The sequence below is a fragment of the Mastomys coucha genome, unplaced genomic scaffold (assembly GCF_008632895.1).
Source record: "Mastomys coucha isolate ucsf_1 unplaced genomic scaffold, UCSF_Mcou_1 pScaffold22, whole genome shotgun sequence".
Classification (NCBI taxonomy): Eukaryota; Metazoa; Chordata; class Mammalia; order Rodentia; family Muridae; genus Mastomys; species Mastomys coucha.
The window spans coordinates 220,201,041-220,226,052 of record NW_022196905.1 but is presented as its reverse complement, the minus strand read 5'-3'; the positions used below and the strand labels follow the sequence as shown (position 1 = coordinate 220,226,052).

At 39.4% G+C, this 25,012-nt stretch overlaps 1 protein-coding gene and 1 long non-coding RNA gene across 24 annotated transcripts in view; one reads left to right on the top strand and one right to left on the bottom strand.

Moving 5' to 3' along the window:
• The window catches only part of Inpp4b (inositol polyphosphate-4-phosphatase type II B), a 752,337-nt gene that overhangs the window by 332,952 nt on the left and 394,373 nt on the right, over nt 1–25,012 (bottom strand). For 15 of the 23 annotated variants that reach the window (XM_031340451.1, XM_031340446.1, XM_031340450.1 and 12 more), the window contains 2 exons: nt 22,833–22,995; nt 163–281 (listed from right to left, as the gene is read on the bottom strand). The exons of 1 other annotated variant lie outside the window; for it this stretch is intronic. In XM_031340451.1, the coding sequence (XP_031196311.1) occupies nt 163–281; nt 22,833–22,995 (282 nt within the window). Of the gene's footprint in view, nt 1–162; nt 282–17,859; nt 17,961–22,832; nt 22,996–25,012 lie in introns of all 23 variants that reach the window. 7 more of the 23 variants (XM_031340464.1, XM_031340461.1, XM_031340462.1 and 4 more) reach the window with 2 other exon arrangements.
• On the top strand, nt 157–10,004 carry LOC116069655. The gene is made up of 3 exons (XR_004110084.1): nt 157–662; nt 774–914; nt 9,948–10,004. It is a non-coding gene; the product is annotated as an uncharacterized LOC116069655 (long non-coding RNA).

Here is a 25,012-nt window from a genome sequence, read left to right as displayed (position 1 = left end):
GCCAGCCAGAGACCACAAGTTAACTGATGTCAGCTGTTCATAGGGGCGGAGGGCAGGAGAGAAGGAGAGGTGGGGGAGGAGAGAAGAGCGCACAGAGAGACAACACCTTAGAGAGAGAGAGAGAGAGAGAGAGAGAGAGAGAGAGAGACATGCGAGGCTCACCTCCACAATTTCTGTGCTGGAGTACCTCGTCAGGGTCTGCTCCACCGGGTGGATTACTGAGATCTGTACTACTGTATTCAGTTTCCGATCACTGACAGGAGCCACAAGATCCCTGCAGGCTGGCAACAGCAAAGGAAAAAAAAAAGAACAGGAAAAAAAAAAGAAAGGAAGAAAGAAAGAAACTCAGTCGATCTCTCAGGCAAACGTCTGCGCAGAGCTGAAATAAACTTTGTCTAGCCGGTGAAGGAAATCTCCTGGTTCTCAGCTGGCTTTACAGAGGAAGTCTCTTGGAAGTACCTTACAGAAATAGGAAGTCACGTGCTGCCAAGCTGCATTGAGAGTTCATTTCCACTGACCACATTTGCAGCACATGCAAGTCTTGAGTGCTCGGGGATCGCAGCTCCAGTGTATGAAAATGTAGAAGACACACACAGCCAACAAAATGTGAGGGCTTTAATTAGCCAATAACCCCTAGGGCTTCTTTCACACTCTTGCATGAGGTAAGTTGATTTGGGCCACAGCCAGGAAACTAAGATGTCTCTTGTTGACACTGGGTTAAGTCAAATGTCTGAATGGACTCCTCACGATACTCTCAACCTGGCCCTTTACAGTCCTCGGCACTGTGGAAACAGGAAGACTGATTACCCTGCCACAGCGGAGCTCAAGCAGAAGAGGAAGCAGCCAGGGGTTAAAGAGCCCTCTGTCTGGAATTCAGAACCATCCAGGAAGAGAGCAACTCCGACAAGGACTGGGTAATTGTTGCCCAGGGGCCACACATTCTAAGAAGGTTTCCTTGACACAGCCTGGTTCCTGTTACAGCCCCAGCTACAGTGTCAGATTCCCTGGAGTGTTTTCTACTGTTACGTAGCATTTTCTAGTTTTGGAAAGGAAAAAAAGTAGGGGGAAAAAGATACCCCTTTTCAGTAAGTCTAGTATCGACTTATTGTCTTCCCTACCTTCCACCTCTGATTTTGAAATAGTATTTCTACTTCTTGAAACTGACTGTGATTAAAAAGTACCCTTTGCTCAGCAGACAGGGTCACACTGCTAGCCGGCCATGGGCTGCGTGCAGTTTCTGGTAAAGGGGAAGCAGCCCATAAGTGGTTCGTGGTGATGGTGTCCGGGGTTCCACACCATCCCTATCCCATTCAATGACTGAGAAGGCAGGCAGAGGAGGGGGTGGCTTTACAACCTGCAATGGCTCCTTGGCAATTTGTAGGGGCACTGGGACAAAGTTAATACAGCTTAAATGTGAAAGTTGAAAGCAAAGCAATTTATAGATGTAATTATCACCTTTCAATGGCTTGCAGAGCACCTTATTTATAGAAGCAGAGTGAGAGAAAATACAGGCACTTCCAAAGGGACCCAGCCTGGTTTAGGCCCAGTTCTGATAACTAAGTAATGCTAGGGGGTGGGGGCAGATGTTATTTAACTTTTTAACAGCTTGCCAAACTTTTGGAGTTTTATTACTGTCTGGTATTTTGTTGTTATATTTTTCTTACTGAAATCACATGCCTTGAGCAAAACAGAAGAAGCTAAGGAAAGCACGGGTGGACAAAAATAGCCACCGCTTATTTACTCTTCACTGTTTTGAGGAACTCTGCTCATTACCTATATCAAAACATCCTTCTCTTGATTTTCTGATTTCTGTCCTTGGTACAACAACCTGATCTCTAGAAAAAATGTGTCAGCCTTCGGGAGATGCTCTGCCACTGCTATTTGTCGCTTACCCTGATAAATCTACATTTAGAAATAATCAAACCAAAACCCACCTACACATGGTTTCGATATCATCAACATAGCCCTGGAAAATGTCTTTCACTGGAACGTTTCCTGCTCTTTGGTGGTTATGTTGATCATTTCCTTGTCTTGCCTTATGATGTATGTTTCATTTTAGCACTCTTGCTTTTCTCTTCGCTGTGAACCTCTACTGAAGCTGATAAGCATCTTGTCTTGGGATTTGAAAGCTAGGGACTTTTGAGTTTCACATACATGCACCTCGCCCACTCTCTGGTGGCAGCCTCCCCTCTGTCTTATGAGTGCTTGACACCTTTGATCAAAATAAGTCACATCCCTTCTGAGTTCTTATCAAGCTCTGCTGTGGCTGTGGTTATTCCCAGAAGTGAGCAGCTCTTCTGTCCCAGTAGAGAGCCTCTCAGTCACACTTCCTACAGGAACAGACAGCACATAAAACTGAAGGGTCTTGCAGGACTTCAGATGGCCTAGATAGTGGGCAAGGACGAGGACTGGCTACTTAACAATTTGAATGCAGCTACTATCTGTGTTCAAAACCAGGCCTAAAGAATAATAGGAGAAATAGTGACATTGGAGGCTGGGCTCTCATGCCCATTCTTCCTAAAAGGCAGCTCCCAGCCTTTACTGTTTCCTAACACTAAGGCAGCAAGAGGCATACAGGAATCTTGAAATCAAACAGAATTCCTGAAATGGAGGCTTAGTTTTCCTCTTTTCTAGTTTTGTGGCACAGACTAAATCAAACAAACTGTCACTCAGCTGCCTCAACTGTCAAGGCAGAAAGAGCCACATGTTTCTTGTGAATGAACTTTTATATGCAAAACTCATAATCACTAATCATGTTATATTAATATTTAATACTTAAGAGTATCTAATATTATTGTTTTGTAACATAAATTTTACTATATAGTTCTATTCAGAAACCAAGGATACTTGGCTTCACCAGAACCTAGTACTCCCACCACAGCAAGTCCTGGATACCCCAAAACACCAGAAAAGCAAGATTTGGATCTAAAATCATATCTCATGATGGTGATGGAGGAATTTAAGAAGGATATAAATAACTCCATTAAAGAAATACAGGAGAACACAGGTAAAGAGGTACAAGCCCTTAAAGAGCAAACATAAAAAATCCTTAAAGAATTACAGGAAAGCACAACTAAACAGGTGAAGGAATTGAACAAAACCATCCAGGACCTAAAAATGGAGGTAGAAACAATTAAGAAATCACAAAGAGAGACAACTCCAGAGATAGAAAACTTTGGAAAGAAGTCAGGAACCATAGATGCAAGCATCACCAACACAATACAAGAGATAGAAGAGAGAATCTCAGGTGCAGAAGATACCATAGAAAACATTAACACAACAGTCAAAGAAAACACAAAATGCAAAAAGCTCCTAGCCCAAAACATCCAGGAAATCCAGGACACACTGAGAAGACCAAACTTAAGGAGAATAGGTATAGAAGAGAGTGAAGACTTCCAACTTAAAGGGCAAGTAAGTATCTTCAACAAAATAATAGAAGAAAACTTCCTGACCCTAAAAAAAGAGATGCCCATGAACATACAAGAAGCCTACAGAACGCCAAATAGTTTGGACCAGAAAAGAAATTCCTCCCACCACATAAAAGTCAAAACACCAAATGCACAAAACAAAGAAAGAATATTAAAAGTAGTGATGGAAAAAGGTCAAGTAACATATAAAGGGAGACCTAACACAAGTACAGGTTATGCTAAGAAGAGATGTTAGGCACATTAAACAGCTCTCAACTAACAATACTTTCAATTTATCGTGTCTGTCAGCAGACCAACCCATTGGAAGCTGAGAAGCAATTGTACTTTATCTTAAAAACCTTTATTAGCCTGCAGGCGGTGGCACATAACCTTGATCCCAGCACTCAGGAGTCAGAGGCAGTCAGATCTCTGTGAGTTTGAGGCCAGCCTGGTCTACAGAGTGAGTTCCAGGGCAGCCAGGGCTACACAGAGAAACCCTGTCTCAAAAAAACCAAAAATAAATAAATTAAATAAATAAATAAATAAATAAAAGAAAGAAAGAAAGAGAGAAATTCTTGCAAACCAAATTCAAGAACACATCAAAACGATCATCCATCATGATCAAGTAGGCTTCATCCCAGGTATGCAGAAATGGCTCCATATATGGAAATCCATCAATGTAATCCACTACGTAAACAAACTCAAAGAAAAAAAAATCATATGATCATCTCATCAGATGCTGAGAAAGCATTTGACAAAATCCAACACCCCTTCATGATAAAAGTCTTGGAAAGATCAAGAATTCAAGGCCCATACTTAAACATAGTAAAAGCAATATATAACAAACCAGTAGCCAAGATCAAACTAAATGGACAGAAACTTGAAGCAATCCCACTAAAATCAGGGACTAGACAAGTCTGCCCAACTCTCCCTAACCATTCAATATATTACTTGAAATCCTAGCCAGAACAATTAGACAATTAGACAACAAAAGGAGATCAAAGGGATGCAAATTGGAAAGGAAGAAGTCAAATTATCACTATTTGCTGATGATGTAATAGTGTACTTAAATAACCCGAAAAATTCCACCAAAGAACTTCTAAACCTGATAAACAACTTCAGCAAAGTAGCTGGATATAAAATAAAAGCAAATCAGTGGCCTTTCTCTACACAAAGGATAAGCAGGCTAAGAAAGAAATTAGGGAAACAACACCCTTCACAATAGTTACAAATAATATAAAATATCTTGGTGTGACTCTAACTAAGCAAGTAAAAGATCTGTATGACAAGAAATTCAAGTCTCTGAAAAAAGGAAATCTCAGAAGATGAAAAGATCTCCTATTCTCATGGATTGGCAAGATTAGTATAGTAAAAATGGCCATCTTGCCAAAAGTAATTTACAGATTCAATGCAATCCCCATCAAAATTCCAACTCAATTCTTCACAAACATAGTAAGAACAAATTCATCTGGAATAACAAAAAACCTAGGATAGTGAAAACTATTCTCAACAATAAAAGAACTTCAGGTGGAATCACCATCCCTGACCTTAAGCTGTACTACAGAGCAATTGTGATTAAAACTGCATGGTATTGGTACAGTGACAGGCAGGTAGTTCAATAGAATAGAATTGAAGACCCAGAAATGAACCCACACACCTATGGTCACTTGATCTTTGACAAAATAGCTAAAACCAACCAGTGAAAAAAAAAGACAGCATTTTCAACAAATAGTGCTTGTTCAACTGGCAGTTAGCATGTAGAAGAATGCAAATCGATCTACTCCTATCTCCTTGTACAAAGCTCAAGTCCAAGTGGATCAAGGACCTCTACATAAAACAAGATACACTGAAACTAATAGGAACGAAAGTGGGGAAGAGCCTCATGCACATGGGCACAGGGGAAAATTCCTGAACAGAACACTAATAGCTATGCTCTAAGTTCAAGAATTGACAAATGGAATCTCATAAAATTACAAAGCTTCGATAAAGCAAAGGACACTGTTAATAGGACAAAATGGCAACCAACAGATTGGGAAAAGATCTTTTTCAATTTTACATCTGATAAAGGGCTAATATCCAATATATACAAAGAGCTCAAGAAGATAGACTCCAGAGAATCAACTATCCCTATTAAAAATGGGGTGCAGAGCTAAACAAAGAATTCTCAACTGATGAATACTGAATGGCTAAGAAGCACCTAAAGAAGTGTTCAAAATCCATAGTCATCAGGGAAATGCTTGGAATCAAAACAACCCTGAGATTCCACCTTACACCAGTCAGAATGGCTAAGATCAAAAACTCAGGTGACAACAGATGCTGTTGAGGTTGTAGAGAAAGAGGAACACTCCTTCATTGCTGGTGGAATTGCAAGCTGGCACAACAACTCTGGAAATCAGTTTGGCGGTTCCTCTGGAAATAGGACATAGTACTACCAGAGGACCCAGCTATACCACTCCTGGGCATATTCCCAGAAGATGCTCCAACGTATAATAAGGACACATGCTTCACTATGTTCATAGCAGCCTTATTTATAGTAGCCAGAAACTGGAAAAAACCAAATGTCCCTAACCAGAGGAATGGATACAGAATATGTTGTACATCTACACAATGGAGTACTACTCAGCTATTAAAAACAATGAATTTATGAAATCTTAAGGAAATGGATGGATCTGGAAAATATCATCATGAGTGAGGTAACCCAATCACAAAAGAACACACATGGCATGCACTCTCTGATAAGTGGATATTAGTCCAGAATCTCAGAATACCCAAGATATAATCCACAAACCATAAGAAACTCAAGAAGAAGGAAAATCATTCCTTCTTAGAAGGGGGAACAAAATACCCATCTAAGGATTTGCAGAGACAAACTATGGAGCAGAGATAGAAAGAAGGGTAATCCAGAGACTGTTACACCTGGGAATCCTTTCCATATTCAATTATCGAACCCAGACACTATCAGGTTGACAGGATATAGCTGTCTCCTGAGAGGCTCTAATAGTGCCCAACTAATACAGAAGTAGAGACTCACAACCATCCATTGGACTGAGCATAGGGTCCCCAATGAAAGAGCTAGAGAAAGGACGCAAGGAGCTGAAGGTTTTGCAGCCCCTTAGGATGAATAACAATATGAACTAACTAGTACCCTCAGAGCTCCCAGGGACTAACCCATCAACCAAAGAGCACACATGGTGGGACTCATGGTTCCAGTTGCATACGTAGCAGAGGATGACCTAGTTGGTCATCAATGAGAGAAGAGGCCCTCGGTACTGTGAAGGTTTATGCCCTAGTGTTGGGGAATGTCATGGCCAGGAAGTGGGAGAGGGTGGGTTGGTGAGCAGAGGAAGGGGGGAGGAAACAGGGTTTGTTTTTTGTTTTTGTTTTTGTTTTTGTTTTTTGTTTTTGTTTTTGACATTTTTTTCAGATGGGTAATCAGGAGGGAGAAATCACTTGAAATGTAAATAAAGAAAATATCTATTAATAATAAAAAAGGTTGTTACTAGGGCCATATCTCCATATGAATGCCAGTGTATATGACACACTTCCTGTCATGAAGTGAAGCAGATGAACATGAATCTGGGTCTCCTGCTACTGCCCCTGCAAGACTGCTGAAGGTTGAATCACTGAGTACTGTTCCATCATCAATAAGAAGTTCTTATTATGAAATCTAATCTACATGGGATTATTTAGTAGTTAAGAAAGAACTGTGGCAGTTTGAATGAGAATTAGTCCCCATGAGCTCACATACTTGAATGCTTGGTCCTTAGGTGATAGGAGTGCTGGGGAAGGATTAAGAGCTATGGCCTTGTTGGAGAAGGTATGTCACTGGAGTGAGCTTTCAAGTTTCAAAAGATTTGTGTGATTCCCAAGGCTCTCTCTCTGCCTCCTGTTTCTGGGTCAAGATGTGCTCTCTTACCCATTCTTATGTTCCTGTTCCATCGTCATGGAGTCTAATACTCTAAAACCACTACACAAATTAAACTCTTTCTTTTATAAGTTGCCCTGGCCATAGTTTAGTATCATAGTGATAGAAAAGTGACTAAGAGAAGAATCCTAAGTATATGTTTACAAAAATCTAAAAATCCTTACCCCTTCCTGTTAACACATGGAACTCTACTTCAAGAGTCCCTTAGTTAAATGGCCTTCCTTGATGTGTAATGCTAGATGACATACAGTGTTTGGGGATTTTTGCTTCGGTTTTATTAAAGAATTTGCCTCAAACCACACAAAAGCTCTATGAGCCATTTCCTGGTGGCTGGAGAAGGGAGAGAATATATTTTAGTGGTGTTGCCACTGGTAAGGTGGTCTGTGTCTTTATAAACAGCACCATTCTAACAAGGAACGTGAATTAAATACACTAGGCCATTGAACTGGGATGGGGAATGGAATCAGTGGAAGTGTCAGGGAGACAGAGGAGAATAGTAAGTGGTAAATATGATCAAATATGTACATGCATGAAAATATAGCATATATATCTACTCATCTTGGGTATAGTAATTTATGCTACTAAAAGAAGAAGAATTCCTAAAAACTAAATGGTTGATTCAAAAACAATTCTAATTATGAATTAAATGGGTACTGTCAAGTGATCCACTTATCAGTAGATTTTTAACTTTTACTTCTGCCTCCTTACTGATTTCCTTTAGGCAGAGCTATTAAAAGACATTTTCCAAGATCAAGAGTTTAAATATCCAGATATTAAAAGGTTGGGATGAAAGTATGTGAATGTCCAGAAAGGGAAGCAAGGATGAATAATTTTCATAAATTGTAACTTTATGGTTTTTCATAGAAATATTTAAGCTAACTATAAATTATTCTTTTCCTGGTGATTTTGACATAGTATCCAGAATTAGGAGGGTTTACTTTCTTCTTCCAATGATGTTGAACAGGATACCCATAAAACATACTTCCCACTTGGGTTGCTACATGAGCCATGTAGTTTTACTCTCTTACAAAGATGTACTCAGTAGAAGAGTAATGATAAAAATAAATGAAGCCTTTGTGTCTTGGGAGGAGGCCGCCTATGTAGCCTGATTCTAGAACTTGTTCAAACTCTGAAATCCCAGCCTCCGAGTAAGCAAATACTAGAAGAAGTATACAGTATCCACCCTCTGCTAACCACAGCCTGAGTGTAGAAGTTGCCAGCATCGGTTCTGGATGCTTGCAGCATGGCTTGGATGTCCAAAAAAAGGTAAAGACTCTCTTTTACTCTCATAATTCTTCTACTATTGGAGGATCCTGAGGTCAAAGAGCAGGCATAGGGCTGTTCTTAAGTCAAGGACTCCATCATCAATATGATGTTCTTATTATTAAGTAAAATGTCAGCTTCTGTTCATGCAGTTATCTAGACCATGTCATGTCTATTGGGGTCAGAGAGCATTTCCATCTCTCTAGCCAACGTTAGCTGGAAGCTGAAAACTTTCTCTTGGCTCATATCAGAGAATAACACAGCCATCAAATTCATGGAGGTCTAAACCTTACAATGGATTGAAGTGTTAAAACAAGCATGCCAGTGTACAGGGTTGAGAAAAGGCAGGATGTAAGCTTCAGAGCAGCCTGTGTTCATAGACAGTCCAAGCAATCATCTTGTGCACTCGAAGACCTATTCTTCTATGAAGCTCAGTCATTTTTCTTGCCTTACTAGCTTTCAGGTGTTAGTAACAACTGGCAAAGTCTACTTTCTTTTCCTAAGAACTAATCAGATAAGGTGTGTGTGTGTGTGTGTGTGTGTGTGTGTGTGTGTGTGTGTGTGTGTGTGTTTGGAAGGGAGGAGTTATGATGACAAGAGTTTCCACACTTCTAAAATTTTCTAATAAAAATTAACCAGAGGAAATTGAAGAACAGAGTATAAAAACTATATAAAATAATTATGATAGTTAGTTAATATTGACTATTACCTTGACAGGCTCTAGAATCATGTAGGAGACAAGCCTCTGGGCTTGTCTGTGAGGGGTTATATAGATTGGTTTAATTGAAATAGGAAGAGTTGCCCTATATGTGGGTGGCAACTTCCCTTGCAATTGGGTCAGAGCTCAGAAAGGATAAAAAGGACAAAATGAGCTGAGCACCAGCATTCATCTCTTTTGAATTCCTGATTGGGGATGCAATGTGGTCGGTGCCTCCTACTCCTGCTGCCATGACCACCCTTCGATGATGGAGAGTATCCTGGGAACTGTGCAGACAAAGTGAGCCCTGTCTTATTTAAATTGCTATTGTTAAAGTATTATGCCACAGCCTTAGGAAAAATAATGTAGTGTGTGTGCCTGTATGAGTGTGTGTGTGTGTGTATGTGAGTTTGTGTATATCAGTGCAATATATGTGTGAAAGAGTATGTGAGTGTGTGTGTTTATGAGTGTGTGTATGAGTGGATAAGTGTGTATGAGTATATGTTAGAGAGCATTATGAGTATGTGTATTTGTGTGTTTATGAGTATGTGAATGTGAACCTGTGCAATTTTATAAGTGTGTGTGTGAATGAGAGAGAAGGAGAGACAGAGAACAAAAGGCTGACCTTGTAATCCTCCTGCCTCATTCCCCCAAGTGCTGGAATTAAAAACATGTATCACCACTCCCGGAGAACTAAAAGCAGAAAATTAGAACACACTGCAGCCTGGTGGAGGTGTGCCATGGACTCTGGTAAGTATAAGGAACTCTGTATTCTGACTGTTCTTGAGAAAACCTGAAGACATGTGCTCAAGCTGGTGACGATCAAGAAAGACCATGCTATAGAGAACAGGAAGCACTCTAAATCAGAAATATACAGAACTTTACACACACGAGGCTTTAGAACAATAACCACACTGTTTCCAGCTTCTCCCAAGTGACACTTCTTATCTAACACCCCTTTGATAATGATCAGTCTCTTCCCTGAGAAGTCAGGAAGACTTTTGCAACCTGAGGACAATATCTTAGCATCTCTCATATCACTAATAGTTGGTTAAGTTTTTAAAAACTACCACTTATATATTATCTCTTCTTGTGCTTTAGAGAATAAGATCCCACTAATCAGTTGATAAGCCAACTTAGCTTGTGTTTCCAGTCCAATAAATCATTGAACTCCATTTTAGGGCTTCACAATTTCCAGTGTACACCAGTGGTTACATTTAGATTGAGTTAATTTATATCATACGCCAAAAGATATATAGAACATTTAAGATCCTAATAGCTCCTCTTCTTAATTACTTCTCCAGTGGGTTAGGCTTTTTCATTTTTAGTTGCCTCTGCCTGGCTGATTTATTGTTGTTTTGCTTTGTTTTTTGTTTGTTTGGTTGGTTTGGTTTCTCCCCCTTCCCTTCAGGAAATTCAAGAAGCAATTTTTTGAAGCCTGGGATATCAGCTTCTGCAAGCACAAGTCTCCAGAATTGAGTTGCTAGACAATGCTGCCTAGTTTCAAGACTCTGAGCTCCAGAACACAATAGGGTGGAGGAAACCAACGGTGTGTACAGTGTTTGCACCTTGTGCTGACACCCACACTGGAGAGCTCCATCAGCAGCTGGGGATCCTGTGCTTACTTGGTAACATGAGCTTCAAATTACTTCCTAGAAAAACATGGCTACAGTGCTACTGAGCTGATGGATGGCCACTGATGCACCTCTAGAATATCCATTCTCTTATCTCTGAAATCTGAAATGTTCACACATCTTCAGTTCATTAAGTGCTTGTATTTATTTTTAATCTTTAGCCCTTTTCTCTTTGCCCCTTCTGTTTATTTTTTATTGAACATGTCTGCTTTCTCTAATTTTTCTCATAGGTTTTATTGCTTTCTGTTTTCTTCTTTAATGTATCAAATTCTCCCTTTAACACATGTTGTTCTCATCATCTTGGAAAGCAAGGTTGCAGGAGCTTCCCCTTTGTGTCTCTAAGACTTGGGGACTCTTAAGATCATGGACAAAGGATAGCTTCTATCAGTTCACTAGCCATTGTGGTAATCTATGTAGAAATTTTTAAAAAGTGTTATTTTCTCCTTAAGTGTTGTGTGGGATATTTTAATTAGCATATCTTTCCCTAAAGAGAACATAAACTATGCATAACTGCCAACACAGGCAAGAGTTGTTGGAAAAATAAAAATAAATGTATTAAAGTGGGTATGTAGGGGAAACCTTTGAAATTTTGAATTTTTTCTTTATTCTTGTAGATTTTTCTTTGCTCTATGTAGTCACCAAGTAAAATAAATTTTAAAAAGTTGCTTTCTAAAATTCAAAAGGAGTACATTTCTCTATTTCTCTCTGTCTCTCAAAAGAAAAGAATGAAAGAAAGAAAGAAAGAAAGAAAGAAAGAAAGAAAGAAAGAAAGAAAGAAAGTAAAAAGAAAGAGACAGAGATAACATCGGCATCAGCATTCATGTAGCTTGGAATAACAAGGAATGAACATAGGAATAGATTAAAAACAAATGCTGGAGAAGATCCTAATGCTAGAGCCCCTTAGGCACACTGAAGTAGCACTGTGATTATGCGCTTCTCAGTTGCCATCCTGCAGATTGTAAGATAATACGTGAAACATGCTAAGAGTGCGGGATTGGTAGGAAGGTTAATTTCTGGAACACAGCATCATTTGGGCAGCACTGTGCTCAGATTCTGCTCTGCTAATGCCCAGGGCAACAATGTGACACTTGTGGCCGCTACAGAGTTCCAGCAGGTCCAAATGTACATATAGTCAGTCAGTGGATGTCTGTAGATTGTGATATAAGGTTCAAGGATGAAAACTCCCTTTTTTCACTTTACCAAAATGTCAGAGTTCAGAGTCAGAGTTAATTTTCTACCTGCCTGATGGAGGATTAGCTTTGCAACCAGAATTTCAAGACTCTCCGCATTCTGAGCGTGGAACTCACATAACACTTGGGGAAAGTGTGAGGCTAGTGCTCTAGGGAGGAGGCAGATGACAGAATGCTTGAGGAATCATGGTGATGATTTATGAGTGGGAATTTAAAATCCCAGCTTCAGAAACACTGCTCTACAGTTCTTGCAACATTGAAATTTGAGCCCCAGTGCTCCTAAATTCTATTACAGCCAATTCACTTATACATAAAACTTATTTCTTTCTTCCAAAAGGCTAGGCTCAAGTTGTTGGGAAAGATGCCTGGAAATGAAATATGTTACATTGTCACATACAGAACAATACAAACATAAATCACCATACTTTATGTGGTTTGTATGTGTTAAGTAAAAACGTGTTTATAAGAGGAGAAAAAAGTGGTCAAGAAGATGAAACTCACTTCTTCACCTGGGGAACACCGTGGATGCAAAAATAACACTCGATACCCAGCACCAGGACAAAAAGCTTCATCGCATAGTCCAGGGAAAGAAAATGAAAATGTTCCTCGTCTGGAATGATGGTGTTCTCTGAAAACACTCCTGGATTGTCTGTGCTAGGGAGCAAACAACGAAGCCAGCTGTGCAGCAGACAGCTAATTTGCCTTTGTCAGTACCAGAAGATTTCTGTTCCTGAACTCAGCCCCTGCTCCCTCAGCTTCTCTGGTGTCAGTCCTCAGAAAATCCTATTTTGTCATGTTTTCATGAATATTACCTAGGTGGCTAAGACTCCATCTTGTAGCAATTGAATTCTAAACAAGTCTGTGCATGAGTCTCTCTGAATTTGCTGTCACGTGGCAAGCCACAAATTGTCGTCTGGCCTGGCATTGCCGGGCAGAGCACTCAGGCTCAGCTCTGTCTGTGCTTGCTCCCAGCCCACACTCCACTTTGGAGAGACAGCAAGTGCTTGTTGCTTTCTGCTGTTCTTTTCAGCAGGAACATATGTGCTGCTTCAGAAGGCAGAAAGATGTTATTCCAAAGAGGCAGCTGCAGACTCTTGTGAATACTGAAAGGAATATCCACATGTCTTTAAGGGCATCTGCAGGGTTCAACTAAGCAAGGATCACTTGTCTTCAATCCCTAGGACACACAGGAATAAATGGGTGTGGCGGTGCCTATCCCTGGTGCTCCCTGCCAGCCAGCCCAACCATATTAGTGAGCTTCATGCCAGCAAGACCTTGTCTCTAAATATAAGGTAGATCCTGAGGGCTAATATACAAAGATGACTTCTGGGACATGCATACATACAGAGAGATACACAAACATATATGTACACATATAAGCACACACATATACACAAAGACACACACAGACACACATAGATACACACAGACACACATATAAAGACACACAGAGACACACACACATACAACACACAGAGACACATACAAGCACACATACACACAGACATACATGCATACAAACAGAGACACATAGATACACACATTAAGAGACACACAGGCTCACAAAGACACACACACAGAGCTAGAGAGAGCCAAAAAAGAGCTAGAGGAGGGGGAGGAAAGGAGGGAGAGAGGGGGGGTAGAGAGAGACAGAGAGAGAGAGAAAGGGAGAGAGGGAGAGAGAGAGACAGAAAGAGAGAGAGAGAGAGAGAGAGAGAGAGAGAGAGAAAAGAGTCTTTACTTTCCCTTCTCTAAGGGTAACATTTTTTCAGGAAAGTTGCCATCAACCCAGCAACAGACAGGTTTACTACCAGGCATAAAGCTGGTTAGTGGATTCATTCAACAAAGCCAATAGTTACTGATACTAATCTTGCTACAAAGATAAGGCCAGTGTAGTTTGTGGATACAGAAGGTACCAGCAAATGTTTCATGATACTGGTGGCCTCAGATGCAAAGCAAGATGGCAAGCACAGTGTGAGCAAGTTTGCTGAATTCTAATGGAAGCGGCATGCTGGCTAGTGTTTAGGGGTGTGGGAAGCAAGGGCCTGGATACTCCCTTGAGGGCATTGTAGCTTCTAGAGGGACTCTGAGGTCTACTTGTCTGGGCAGGAAGAAACAATGGGAACACATAGTTCCTGGGTGACTTCCCATCCAGCACACTGAATCATGTGTATGCATCAAACAAATACTGACTAAGGCCATTTCTGGATGAGTGTTCTCAATCTAAGTTACTATAGAAGGGTTTCAAGGAGAAGTTGTGCCTAGCATTTGGTTTTTAGAGAGTAGTGCTTAAATTAAAGCATTTTTTTCAATTTTCACTGTGAAAATATTGGGTTTAATACTTATGTGTAAAATCAATAGTTTTAATATCTGGAATGGTGACATATATCTGTAATCCAAGCAGGCAGAGGTAGAGGCAAAAAGACCATTAATTTGAGGTCATCTGCAACTCTATAGTTAGTTTTAATCCAGAACTAAGGCATTGTCTCAAACAAAACACAACCAAGAATGTGTGTGTCTGTAATTGCTAAATTGTTTCCAGTCTATTGACAAATATTTTACAAGCTAAATTAAAATATAAAATAAAATCGAAGACATGCAAAATGTAGATTAAAAAATAAGCATCAAAAAAAAGTAAGAGAGGATGTTTCTGAGGGACAATGAATCTATCTTTTTAAGCATCCTGTCTCTACCTTTCTTTGTTGTGCAAATTTCTTGAAGAAGGTGATCCTCATTTGGCTTGAGTTTTCAGCATAAGTGAGATTTTGTGCTAACAAAGAAATATCTCAATATGAGTTTGAATAAGAAGGCTGAGAATATATAGTCCTCTGTGGTAAGATGTTGACTCACAGGACTGAAAAGGCACATCCAGGTTAGTAAAGTACACTGGTATAGCAATAGGCAGAATGTAGAGGGGAGAAAGCAAAAGGTGGAAAGTATGTGATGATTCGAAGCAAACCCTCCTGCTCCAATGGACTATGGAAAAAAAGATCAGACAATTTAAAAGTGAAGACACCAAAGAATTTATTTTTCCAAAATAGTTTGGGTCCTCTAAGAGAATAAGAGAATAAATAGTTCAGACCTACGGCTCAGTAGAAGCTATCTGAGTGCAGACCCCTTGGAACTGAGGAATACAGAACACTAAGGAAGTAGTCCAAACCATTACATTAAAATTGAAACAGCTTCTTGATTCCTCCCTAATAAACAGGGGCGAGTTAAGAATGGGTGGCAGCGGGCCAGCTGGCACAGACCTGCAGTCTGTAATCTCAGTACTCTGGAAACTGCGGCTAGAAGATTGGGAGTTTGAGACTAGCCTGGGCTACGGACCAAGACTGTCTGAAATAACTAAAAAACAATAGAAAAGCATCTTCTATTTGCATCTGGAGAAACTTCTGTATATCCTGACCATATGCTAAACAGCCAAAAAAACAAAAAACAAAACAAAACCAAAACCTTCAAGATCAGAGATTCTGGTACTAACTATATACCTTTAATTTTTAAAAACATACCCCCTTATCTTCACCTGGAAATATGAACAATTCTACTTATTCACACCAAATTGTTATGAATATCCAATGAAATAAAAGTATTAGAAAATGATTTATAAAATTCCCAATGCTATATTAACAATGCACTTATGTTCATACACTTAGGTCAAACACTGTGGGGAAATAGCATCTTTCATCCATAATTTACAGATAAGTAATTAGAATATTGGAAGGGGTGAAGGATTCACACAAGATAATAACTAACATACCACAGCATGACCCTCATACACAGAGCACCATCCTTACTACTTTAGGAGACTCTTGTTCAATCTGAAAAACAACACAGTGGAAAAGACATTTTCTTGGCCATGCAGGTGGCCAGGGGTAGAATCAGGACCCCAAGGCCTGGAATGGCAGCCCAACAAACTGCTATCAAATGCAGCCTACCTCTGCTTCTCCCTGTAACATGCTGCAGGCTCAAATGTAATCTCAAATCTCTGGACCAATCCATCTCTGTTATCTTAGTTGCCAGTGATTCCTCTTGTTGCCATCTGTATGTGTCTATTCCTAAGAACATTGCAGCATGATCTGCTTGCTTCCTACTGTCATCATAACACAGAGCTTTCAAAGTCATTTTGTGAGGAATTTTGAACATCAAATTGAGCACACATTTGATTTAAATCTTCACTGTCAGGTACAGCTCAGTTATAGAACTGGTTTGTTAATGCCAGCTCTTAACTGATTCTTTATGTCAGGTCTCTCTGGAAGAACCCCAAGGCCCATAAAACTCCATTCTTCTGAAGAGAACTTGGAAACCTTGAACTAAGTTGATTAACTCATTATATACATTATAATTGCAACTTTATTTTTAAAGTCATATGCTTGCAATCAATATAAAATACTTTCAGAGACATCTGTACAGACATCAATGCACCCTTTGAAGAAAGTCATAAGGATTGGAATTCATTTATGCATCTGGCCCAAGGAACTTTACTGAATGCTGCAAAGGTCCCCTGTGTGGGTTAAGTAAAAGTTTCATAGAGTTGCAAGCAAGTATTCTAAACAGAAAAATAAAATTTAAAGTGCAGGAAGAAAGTGTCAGAATAAGCTTCCAGAATGATCTACCTCTGCCTGTGACCTAAGGAGCCAAATATGTTCAATATGCAGGCAATGCTAAGCCACTCGAGGAGTAGAAAAAACAGCAGGTATCTGAAGTAGACTGGGTCAGAGTAGTGCGTGGTAAGGTAAGACCAACGTCCTTCCATAAGGTCTAGGCAGAATTCACTAAGTTACTTTGTAGTCTGAGAGGCTGGGTACCACTGGAGGACCATAGTTGTGAAATAATAAGTCACATTAGATTTCTCTGGCTATTGTGTCAGAAAAGGAGTGCCCAGAGATGAAGAGCCATATTGACAGCAGAGGGTATCCATGAGTGGTCCAGATGAGAGCTCCCCACGGCTCGGCTTTGAAGGGCAGTGGTGGGGAACAACATCACTGCTTGAACTCACTGTATATGTTCAACACAGCATATGCAGAACTAGATTGTAAGTCAACAAGCGAGAAGGTGGCTTAATGGAGCTAGAGTCTGGGCATTTCATTGAGTATAGTTTACTGACACGTGCATCCTAAGAGTACAAAATATTTTGGAGACAAGAATGCTGATCAGTAAGTGGAATTTTAGGAATTTTAGGAAGGCTCTTAAATAGTATTTAAAGCCTTGGGTCAGTTCATTGTTTTAGATACATATCTTTTTAAAAACAAAATAAAACAGACTCTCTGAACTTGAATAAATTTCAACTTGGGAATACCTTGTTTACTATAAGTGATTTCTGTCATTGGATCACAGCATTTTGTATCATTTACCAAAGTCACACAGGGACTGGGACAGAAAAGGAAGAAGAATCAGGAAGCATTACTTGTTTTCCTTCCAAATATAACTGCAGGCCAGTTGCTGGATGCCTAGGACGGTCCAACTCCTTCCATTAGTAGCAGAGCAGTGTTCTCTGTTTTCAATTGTGTAATATAAAAGCTTCACAATGAAGCATTTGAGAAAAGACATTTTTCTATAGAAGGACTTTTAATCTTCTCTTCCACTCTGTTTGGTCTCTTTTCTCCATAGCATGAGTCTCTCGGTCTGATACACTGATGTGCTAAACAAGAAAGTTGGCTGACACAATTCAACCACACAGACAACATTAAGGAATCCTATACCCAACAGCCTTAGTGACTTTAAATTTAACACAATGTCAAATTACCCACTGAACAAAGCCTTAAGGTAGACTTGATTCCTTGATCACCCATAAGTAGTAACGAAAACTTCAAAAGTATCTCATCCAGTGGCCAGCGCTCTCAGCAGCTAGACAACACAAGAGAAAGTAATTAGGTAAATCACACAGAAGGGGAGATCAACTGGATAAGGACTGAAAGTCTCAGATAATAATAGTCAACTTAAGGCAATGGTATAATTTGGTAAAAGGCATCCCTTTCATTAAAAGTGCCTGCAACGTATTACACAGAGAGAAGTGTGACAAGGGAAATCTATCCATATCATAGCAACTCCACTGCATTAAAAACAGCAGGCCTGGCAACAAGGAACAGGAAGGAACTGTTCTGACATACTTCTGGTTTGGTGAGTGGTGCCATGTTTCTCAAAAGCTGCAGCAGTGCCATGTTGGCCTTTAGACCAGCGTTAAAGAGAGAGGCAAAGATCTACGTGCAGAATGCACTAAATCTTTGGTTTTGTGGGAGCCACTGCCACATGCCAGACCTGTTAAGATATTCTAATTGGTTCATTTTCTCTTCTTCAATTAAATTTGTAATTATTGCAGCAATGAAAAATCAATTACACAGTCTTAGATAACCTTTTATTTCTCTTCACTATGCCATTTATGGACTTTTAATAATCAACCACAGAGAACATGGCCTTTGTAGTTAAAATCGAGAAACCTTCATATTGTCACTCAACTCCATTTGTACAAAGGGCTGGACTTGTCCAAGAAATGGGAATAAGGCAAAGGGCCCTGGGTATCTGTTACAGCAACAGGGAGAAGACAAAGTTTTAGAAGGTATTCTGTAAGCTGTAAAGATTGTTAGGCACAAAGACTAAAGGATCCAGATTGCACGTTCAAGAAAGCAATGGCTATGATGTATAGATCCATCCAAAGTAATATTATTAACAGTAAAGAAAAAATCTTACAGGATGTCACATGCTGGTTTAAGTGGATTACATGTATCAACTCATTTAATCTGTGTGGCAACCTTCTATGAGGGATACAAATACCCTTTCATTTCATACATGACATTTAGAGATACTGCACATATTCTATGATCACACAGCTAGATAGTTAATAGTTAAGACAGTATTCCAGGCTATCAAGTTAGTGACACATCCCAAATTCTTAGAAGGTGAGCTACTAAGTTCCAAGCTCAGGTTCAATACAGCCTGAAGTGCTAATGTATCATATTAATTTTTTATTGTGTCCTTACTAAATGCTTGCTTAGAAAAATAGCTCCTCCTTTGTATAAGTGGTTACCCACAGTTAACAAAGTTGATATAGTTCAAAGACTCCCTAGGAAAATTTGCACATACATAATTCTAAACCAATACTCACTTATCAAGACATAATACAATGGCAGTCCTTTCTGTCCATCTCAGAGTGGCCTCGAGTTTCAGAAGGATTCACTCGGCCATGATAGCATGATGTAGTATAGTAGCTCTTTAACAATGTTTAAAGACTGATCACTTAAAATTTTTAAAACAAGCATTCAATATACATACAATAAGAGTAAAAATTGTAAGGATTTCCAGTTTTTTTTCTTATTTTAGAGTGTGATTATAAGAGTGTAAATTGGTACTAGCTGTCTCTAAGTGGAAAGGGAGCTCTGGGATTTTATGTTCTCTGAAGCTTATGAGTCTGTGTTACATCATGTGTTCCTTCTAAAACAAATGAGATATGGCTCATCCTTCAAGATCTGGATCCAAAGCCATTTCCTCTAAGAATTCTGTGTCTGATACCAGAATTCTTTCATCACTACTTCTTCAGTATAACCACAATAGTTGCAGTGTGCCTTTCATGACCCATATCATAGCTTGTGTAGCATGTTAGAGCTCTGCCTGTCTCATCTGCTAGAGATTTCTAGTGAGCAAGAATGAGGAGAGGATGCAGTCTGAGAGCTAAATGTAGAGCTTCAGAATCAGGCAAATTCAACCTGGAACATGGCTGTATGGTCATCCATGAGCTCTTTGGAAAGCTCATCATCCTGTGCTAACAGTCATGTATTGAGTTAACATGAGGTAAGAGCCTGTACTCTGGCCACAAGACCCTGAGTTCAAATGCTGGGCTCATTATAGAACCTATTTATATCAAATTTCTCTGACCTGTAAAATAAGCATGATGAGAGACAAATGGTTCATATTTTGTGAATGTTAAAATAATGTATCTCTTTATTTAATCTTGACTCAACTTTGGTAAATGGAACCTATCCAGAAAATCATCCATTTTATTTAGATTCTCCAATTTAGTAAAGTACAGGCTTTTGAAGTAAGTCCTAATGATTCTTTGGATTTTCTCAGTGTCTGTTGTTATGTGACCGATTTCATTTCTGATTTTGTTAAATTGGATATTGTCTCTCTACCTTTTAGTTAGTCTAACTAAGGGTTTAATCTATCCTGTTAATTTTCTCAAAGAACCAGCTATTGGTTTTGTCATTCTTTGTATTATTCTCTTTTTTTCCCAATTTATTGATTTCAGCCATGAATTTGATTATTTCCTGCTGTCTACTCTGCTTGGGTGTGTTTGCTTCATTTTTGTTCTAGTAATTTCACATGTGATGTTAAGTTGCTACCATGAGATATCTCCAATTTCTTTATGAAGGTACTTAGTGTTTGCTTAATTATATTCATAGCAGCTTTATTTGTAATAGCCAGAAACTGGAAACAACCCAGATGTCCCTCAGCCAGAGAATGGATTAAAAAATATGGTTCATTTACACAATGGAATACTACTCATCTAATAAAAACCATGAAATTTGCAAGCAAATACATGGAACTAGAACATATAATCCTGAATAAGGTAACCCAGATCCAAAAGAAAATGTATGGTATGTACTCACTTACACGTGGATATTAGATAAATAACAAGGAAGAACCAGAAGAGGATGCAGAATCTCAGAAGGGGAAATAAAATAATCATGAGGAGGTGGAAGGAGGAAAGTGAGTAGGAAAGGGCCTGGGGAGGGAAACATCCTAAAGTTGTGGGAGCATCTACAGGACATGCTAGAGACCTGGGACAGGGGAGGATCCAGGAGTCATTCTAGCAGTGAAGAATACGGAGTCTGCAGAACTTTCAGTGGAAGCATAAGAACAACAACTCACCCACAAAACCTTCAACCCAAATTTTTTCCAGCCTACAAAAAGTGTAGGAACAAAGATGGAACAGACAATGAGGGAATGGCCAATCAATGGCTGACCCAACTTGAGACTCATCCTATGGGCAAGAATCAGTCCTTGACCAGTATTAATGATCCTCTGTTATGCTTGCTGACAAGAGCCTCATCTAACTGTCTTCTGAGAGGTTCCACTCAGCAAGTGACCAAAACAGATGCAGAGACCCACAGAAAACATTAGATGGAGTTTCGAGAGTCTTGTGGAAGAATTGGGGGGGAAGGATTGAGGGGCTAGTAGTGCCATAAAAATGCTAATAGAGTCAACTAAGCTGGACTTGTGGGGGGTCCCAGAGACTGAACCACCAACCAAACAGCATATATGGTCTGGACCTAGATACCCCCCACATATGTAACAGATGTGCAACTTGGTCTTCATGTGGGTTGCCCAACGACTGAAGCAGGGGCTGTCCCTGACTCTGTTGCCTGTCTGTGGATCCAGTTCAACTAACAGGGCTGCCTTGTTTGGCCTCAGTGGGAGAGGATGTGGTTAGTCCTGCAGTGATTTGATATGCTGAGGTTTGGAGGACTCCAAGTTTATCAGAGAAGAAGGAATGAGGAGAAGAGCTATGTGAGGGCAGAATGAGAGGTGAGGGGGGCTGTGACCATGATGTAAAGTAAATTACATCAATTAATTAATTAATTAATTAATGGGGAAAAAAACTCCACATTAAGGAAGGAAGGAAAGAAGGAAGAAAGAAAGGAAGGAAGGAAGAAAAGAGAGAGAGAAAGGAAGAAAGAAATGGGGGAGGGAGAGAGAAAGAAAGAAAGAAATGGAGGAAGGGAGGGGGAGAGAGAGAGAGGAAGGAAGAAAGAAAGAAAGAAAGGAAGGAAGGAAGGAAGGAAGAAAGAAAGAAAGAAAGAAAGAAAGAAAGAAAGAAAAGAAGGAAGGAAGGAAGAAAGAAAGAAAGAAAGAAAGAAAGAGAAAGGAAGGAAGGAAGGAAGGATGGAAGGAAGGAAGGAAGGAAGGAAGGAAGGAAGGAAGGAAGGAAGGAAGGAAGGAAGGAAAGAAGGAAGAGAGAATCTGGGCCAGCAAGAAAGGTATTTGCTACTCCTTGTCTTCTGACTTCTGCAGGTACACTGTGACATATATCTGATGCCTTTACAAACACACACACACACACACACACACACACATATACACAAATTTAAAAAATAAAAGAACACATCTGTAAATTATGAACAAAAAATAAACAACCAGTAAGTATCTATTGCTTGTATTAGTATTTGGCAGATTTCAGTGAAGTATGCTTGTCTGCATACAGCTAAGCTGAAGATAAAGCATCTGGCCCTGGTGTCTCTCAGGGCTGTGCACATAGATCTGTTATTTTTGGAGGAATAGATAATTTTACACGTGGTGGAGCATACCCTAATCATTGGCATGTTGATGACAGCTAATTTGTGATAAAGCAGAAAGCAAATACTGTGCAAATCTTGCCTCCTATGCAGTCCTTGCTTCTCTCATCCTTCTGAAGATTGCCTTGTAGCTACTAAAGTGAAGACATGCTTCTGTCACTATATCAAACCTTAAAAACCTATTTCTATGCTCAGAAATCCTTTCGTCTGGTCTGGCATATATTGAAGAGATCAAAATACTACTATGAGATCAAAATGCATTAAATGTTTGAACTTTTCCACCATGCTTTACAAACACTTGAGCTTTATAACCATTTACAGAATGCAAGCCAGGAAGAGTAGAGGTAAGACTATGGCAGAAATATAAGTTGGGCTCTCTAAGATGCTCTTCAGCGAAATTATAAACAATGCCTGATTTCCGAGAACTTACAAGGAGTGAATGACCTTGGCATACAGGTTAATGAAAGTCCTTCTATGTGTCTAAGTTTTTTAATAGATGAGCCTGCTTTTCTTGAGCAGCTTGTCATGCTAGGCACAGTTCTGTACATTCTCATATTATGAGCACTGGCAACAGATCTCATTGTCTTCTTTTCCTAACGGAATAGTAGAAATATAGTTGTTCTTAATATACAAATACCAAATCTGTGTACACAATCTGATACATGACAAAATACAGAAAATATTTTGCACCTGCATTTTCTTGGACAAAGCTTTAATAACCAGAGATCATAATCTCTCCTGATCTAAGTTTGTGTGGCATTTGAAGTAAGTGGTGTACTGCAGGACGTCTTCTCATTGGACCGGAAGAGAATGTTATGATAGAACTGATTTTAAGCATCATTTGCATGGCACATGCACACAATGGGCTTTTGTATACATAGACTTCTTATGTAATAGTTCACTTCCCAAGGTAGCATAGCTTCTAAGTAGGGCCTTTATGTGTGCATGAGGGTCTGTATGTGTGCATGTTCATGGTACTGTGTATGTGCTGAGCTCAGAGGACAACTTTCCTGAATTTGTTCTTTCCTTTTACCATGTAAGTTATGGGCATGAAACTCAGGTCGTCATGTTTGGTGGTAGGAATCTTTACCTGTTAGGGCTATCTAAGAAGTCCTGATAGAGTTGATTCTTAAAAATCAAAACTCACCAAAGACAAAAGTTCTAAATCAATAAGCTTCTAATCGAATTTCTCTCTCTCCCTTATATGTTGGATTCTCCACAGTAGAGCTGTGGTGCCTCTTTCTATTTTCCAGAGGGTTGGGATTAGGTAAGAGTTAGGAAGGAAAGAGGTCCAGGAGCAGGACCTCTCTGGCTCAACATTTACTCAAGTTACCAACTGTTCTGCTCTACGTTGCCATTCCAGTGTCCTAGCTAATGGTCCTTCATTATCTACCAATCCCCATGTAGTATGTTTTGTCTCAAAACTCCACTAACATGTCACTTGTTTTCATGTCTGTTCAAACTAGTAACCTATTTACAGCCATTTAGTCCTCATTTCCCATCATAAAAACACTATGACCTGCTGTTCTAACACTTATTTCTCTATTGTCTGCTTCATGTAAAGTCACTGAGATCTTCAGTTCAATATGACAATTTCCAAATATATGTCTAGACCTTAAACTTTTACCTTTGGATTCCTAGAGGGTTCTTTGAAATATATATTTAAGAAAGCTCCTTTTCCCTAAGTAAACTGCCTCCTTTCATAAACCCAGTTGCCAGGATTTTCTGTCTATATGGAACTTGATACTAGTTGGAAATACTCATTCTGAGCTAACTATGGCTAGCACAATGAATGGATGAGTGCTTTTGTTAGGGACTTCACTCCAGTTTCCATGTCTCCATTCTATCATAACAAAAGCCTGTTGATGTGTATGAATCATGTTTTGTGTCTTCTTTTTGTCCAGTTGGCTGCCATTGAGAATCCATCATTGAGATAAATTAGCTTCACACACATGACTTTATAGTGTCAAGCAAAGAATTCAAAGATCATGTGAAAACTAGATTTGCTGTTCTTCTCTATGCATTTCTAGAAATTGATGCCTATTGATTTAAATTATTACATATATCATCTGCATATGTAATAAATATGTATTGTTTCTTAAAATTCTATTTATTTATTTTATATATTTCATCATATTGCCTGTATAAAAATCTATGCCTATGTACATTTAGTGTCTGCAAAGGCCAGAAGAGGGTACCATCCTCTGGAACTGGACTTATAGATAATTGTTAGCTGGTATGCATGAGCTGGGAACTGAATCCCAGGTCTTCTGTAAGAGCAGCTGGAGCATTTAACCCCTGAACCATCTCTCCATCCCCCACCTGTTTTTCTTTAGCCAGGGTCTCATTGTGTAGCCTTGGATGGCCTAGAACTCACTATACATACCACTCTATGATAGAGTTTTGCCTGCCTCTCCCTTATGTACTGAGATTGAAGATATGGGCCACCACTCTCAGTAATAAAATCATATTTTAAGGAGAAGTTTATTGACTCAAGATAATAGAGATAAGTAGCAACAAAAATTTAAGCATACTTGGAAAATAAAACTCAACAGTGTGTAGACTTTTCTGTTAAACCTTTTCCCACTATTTGTTTTTTTTTTTTTTTTT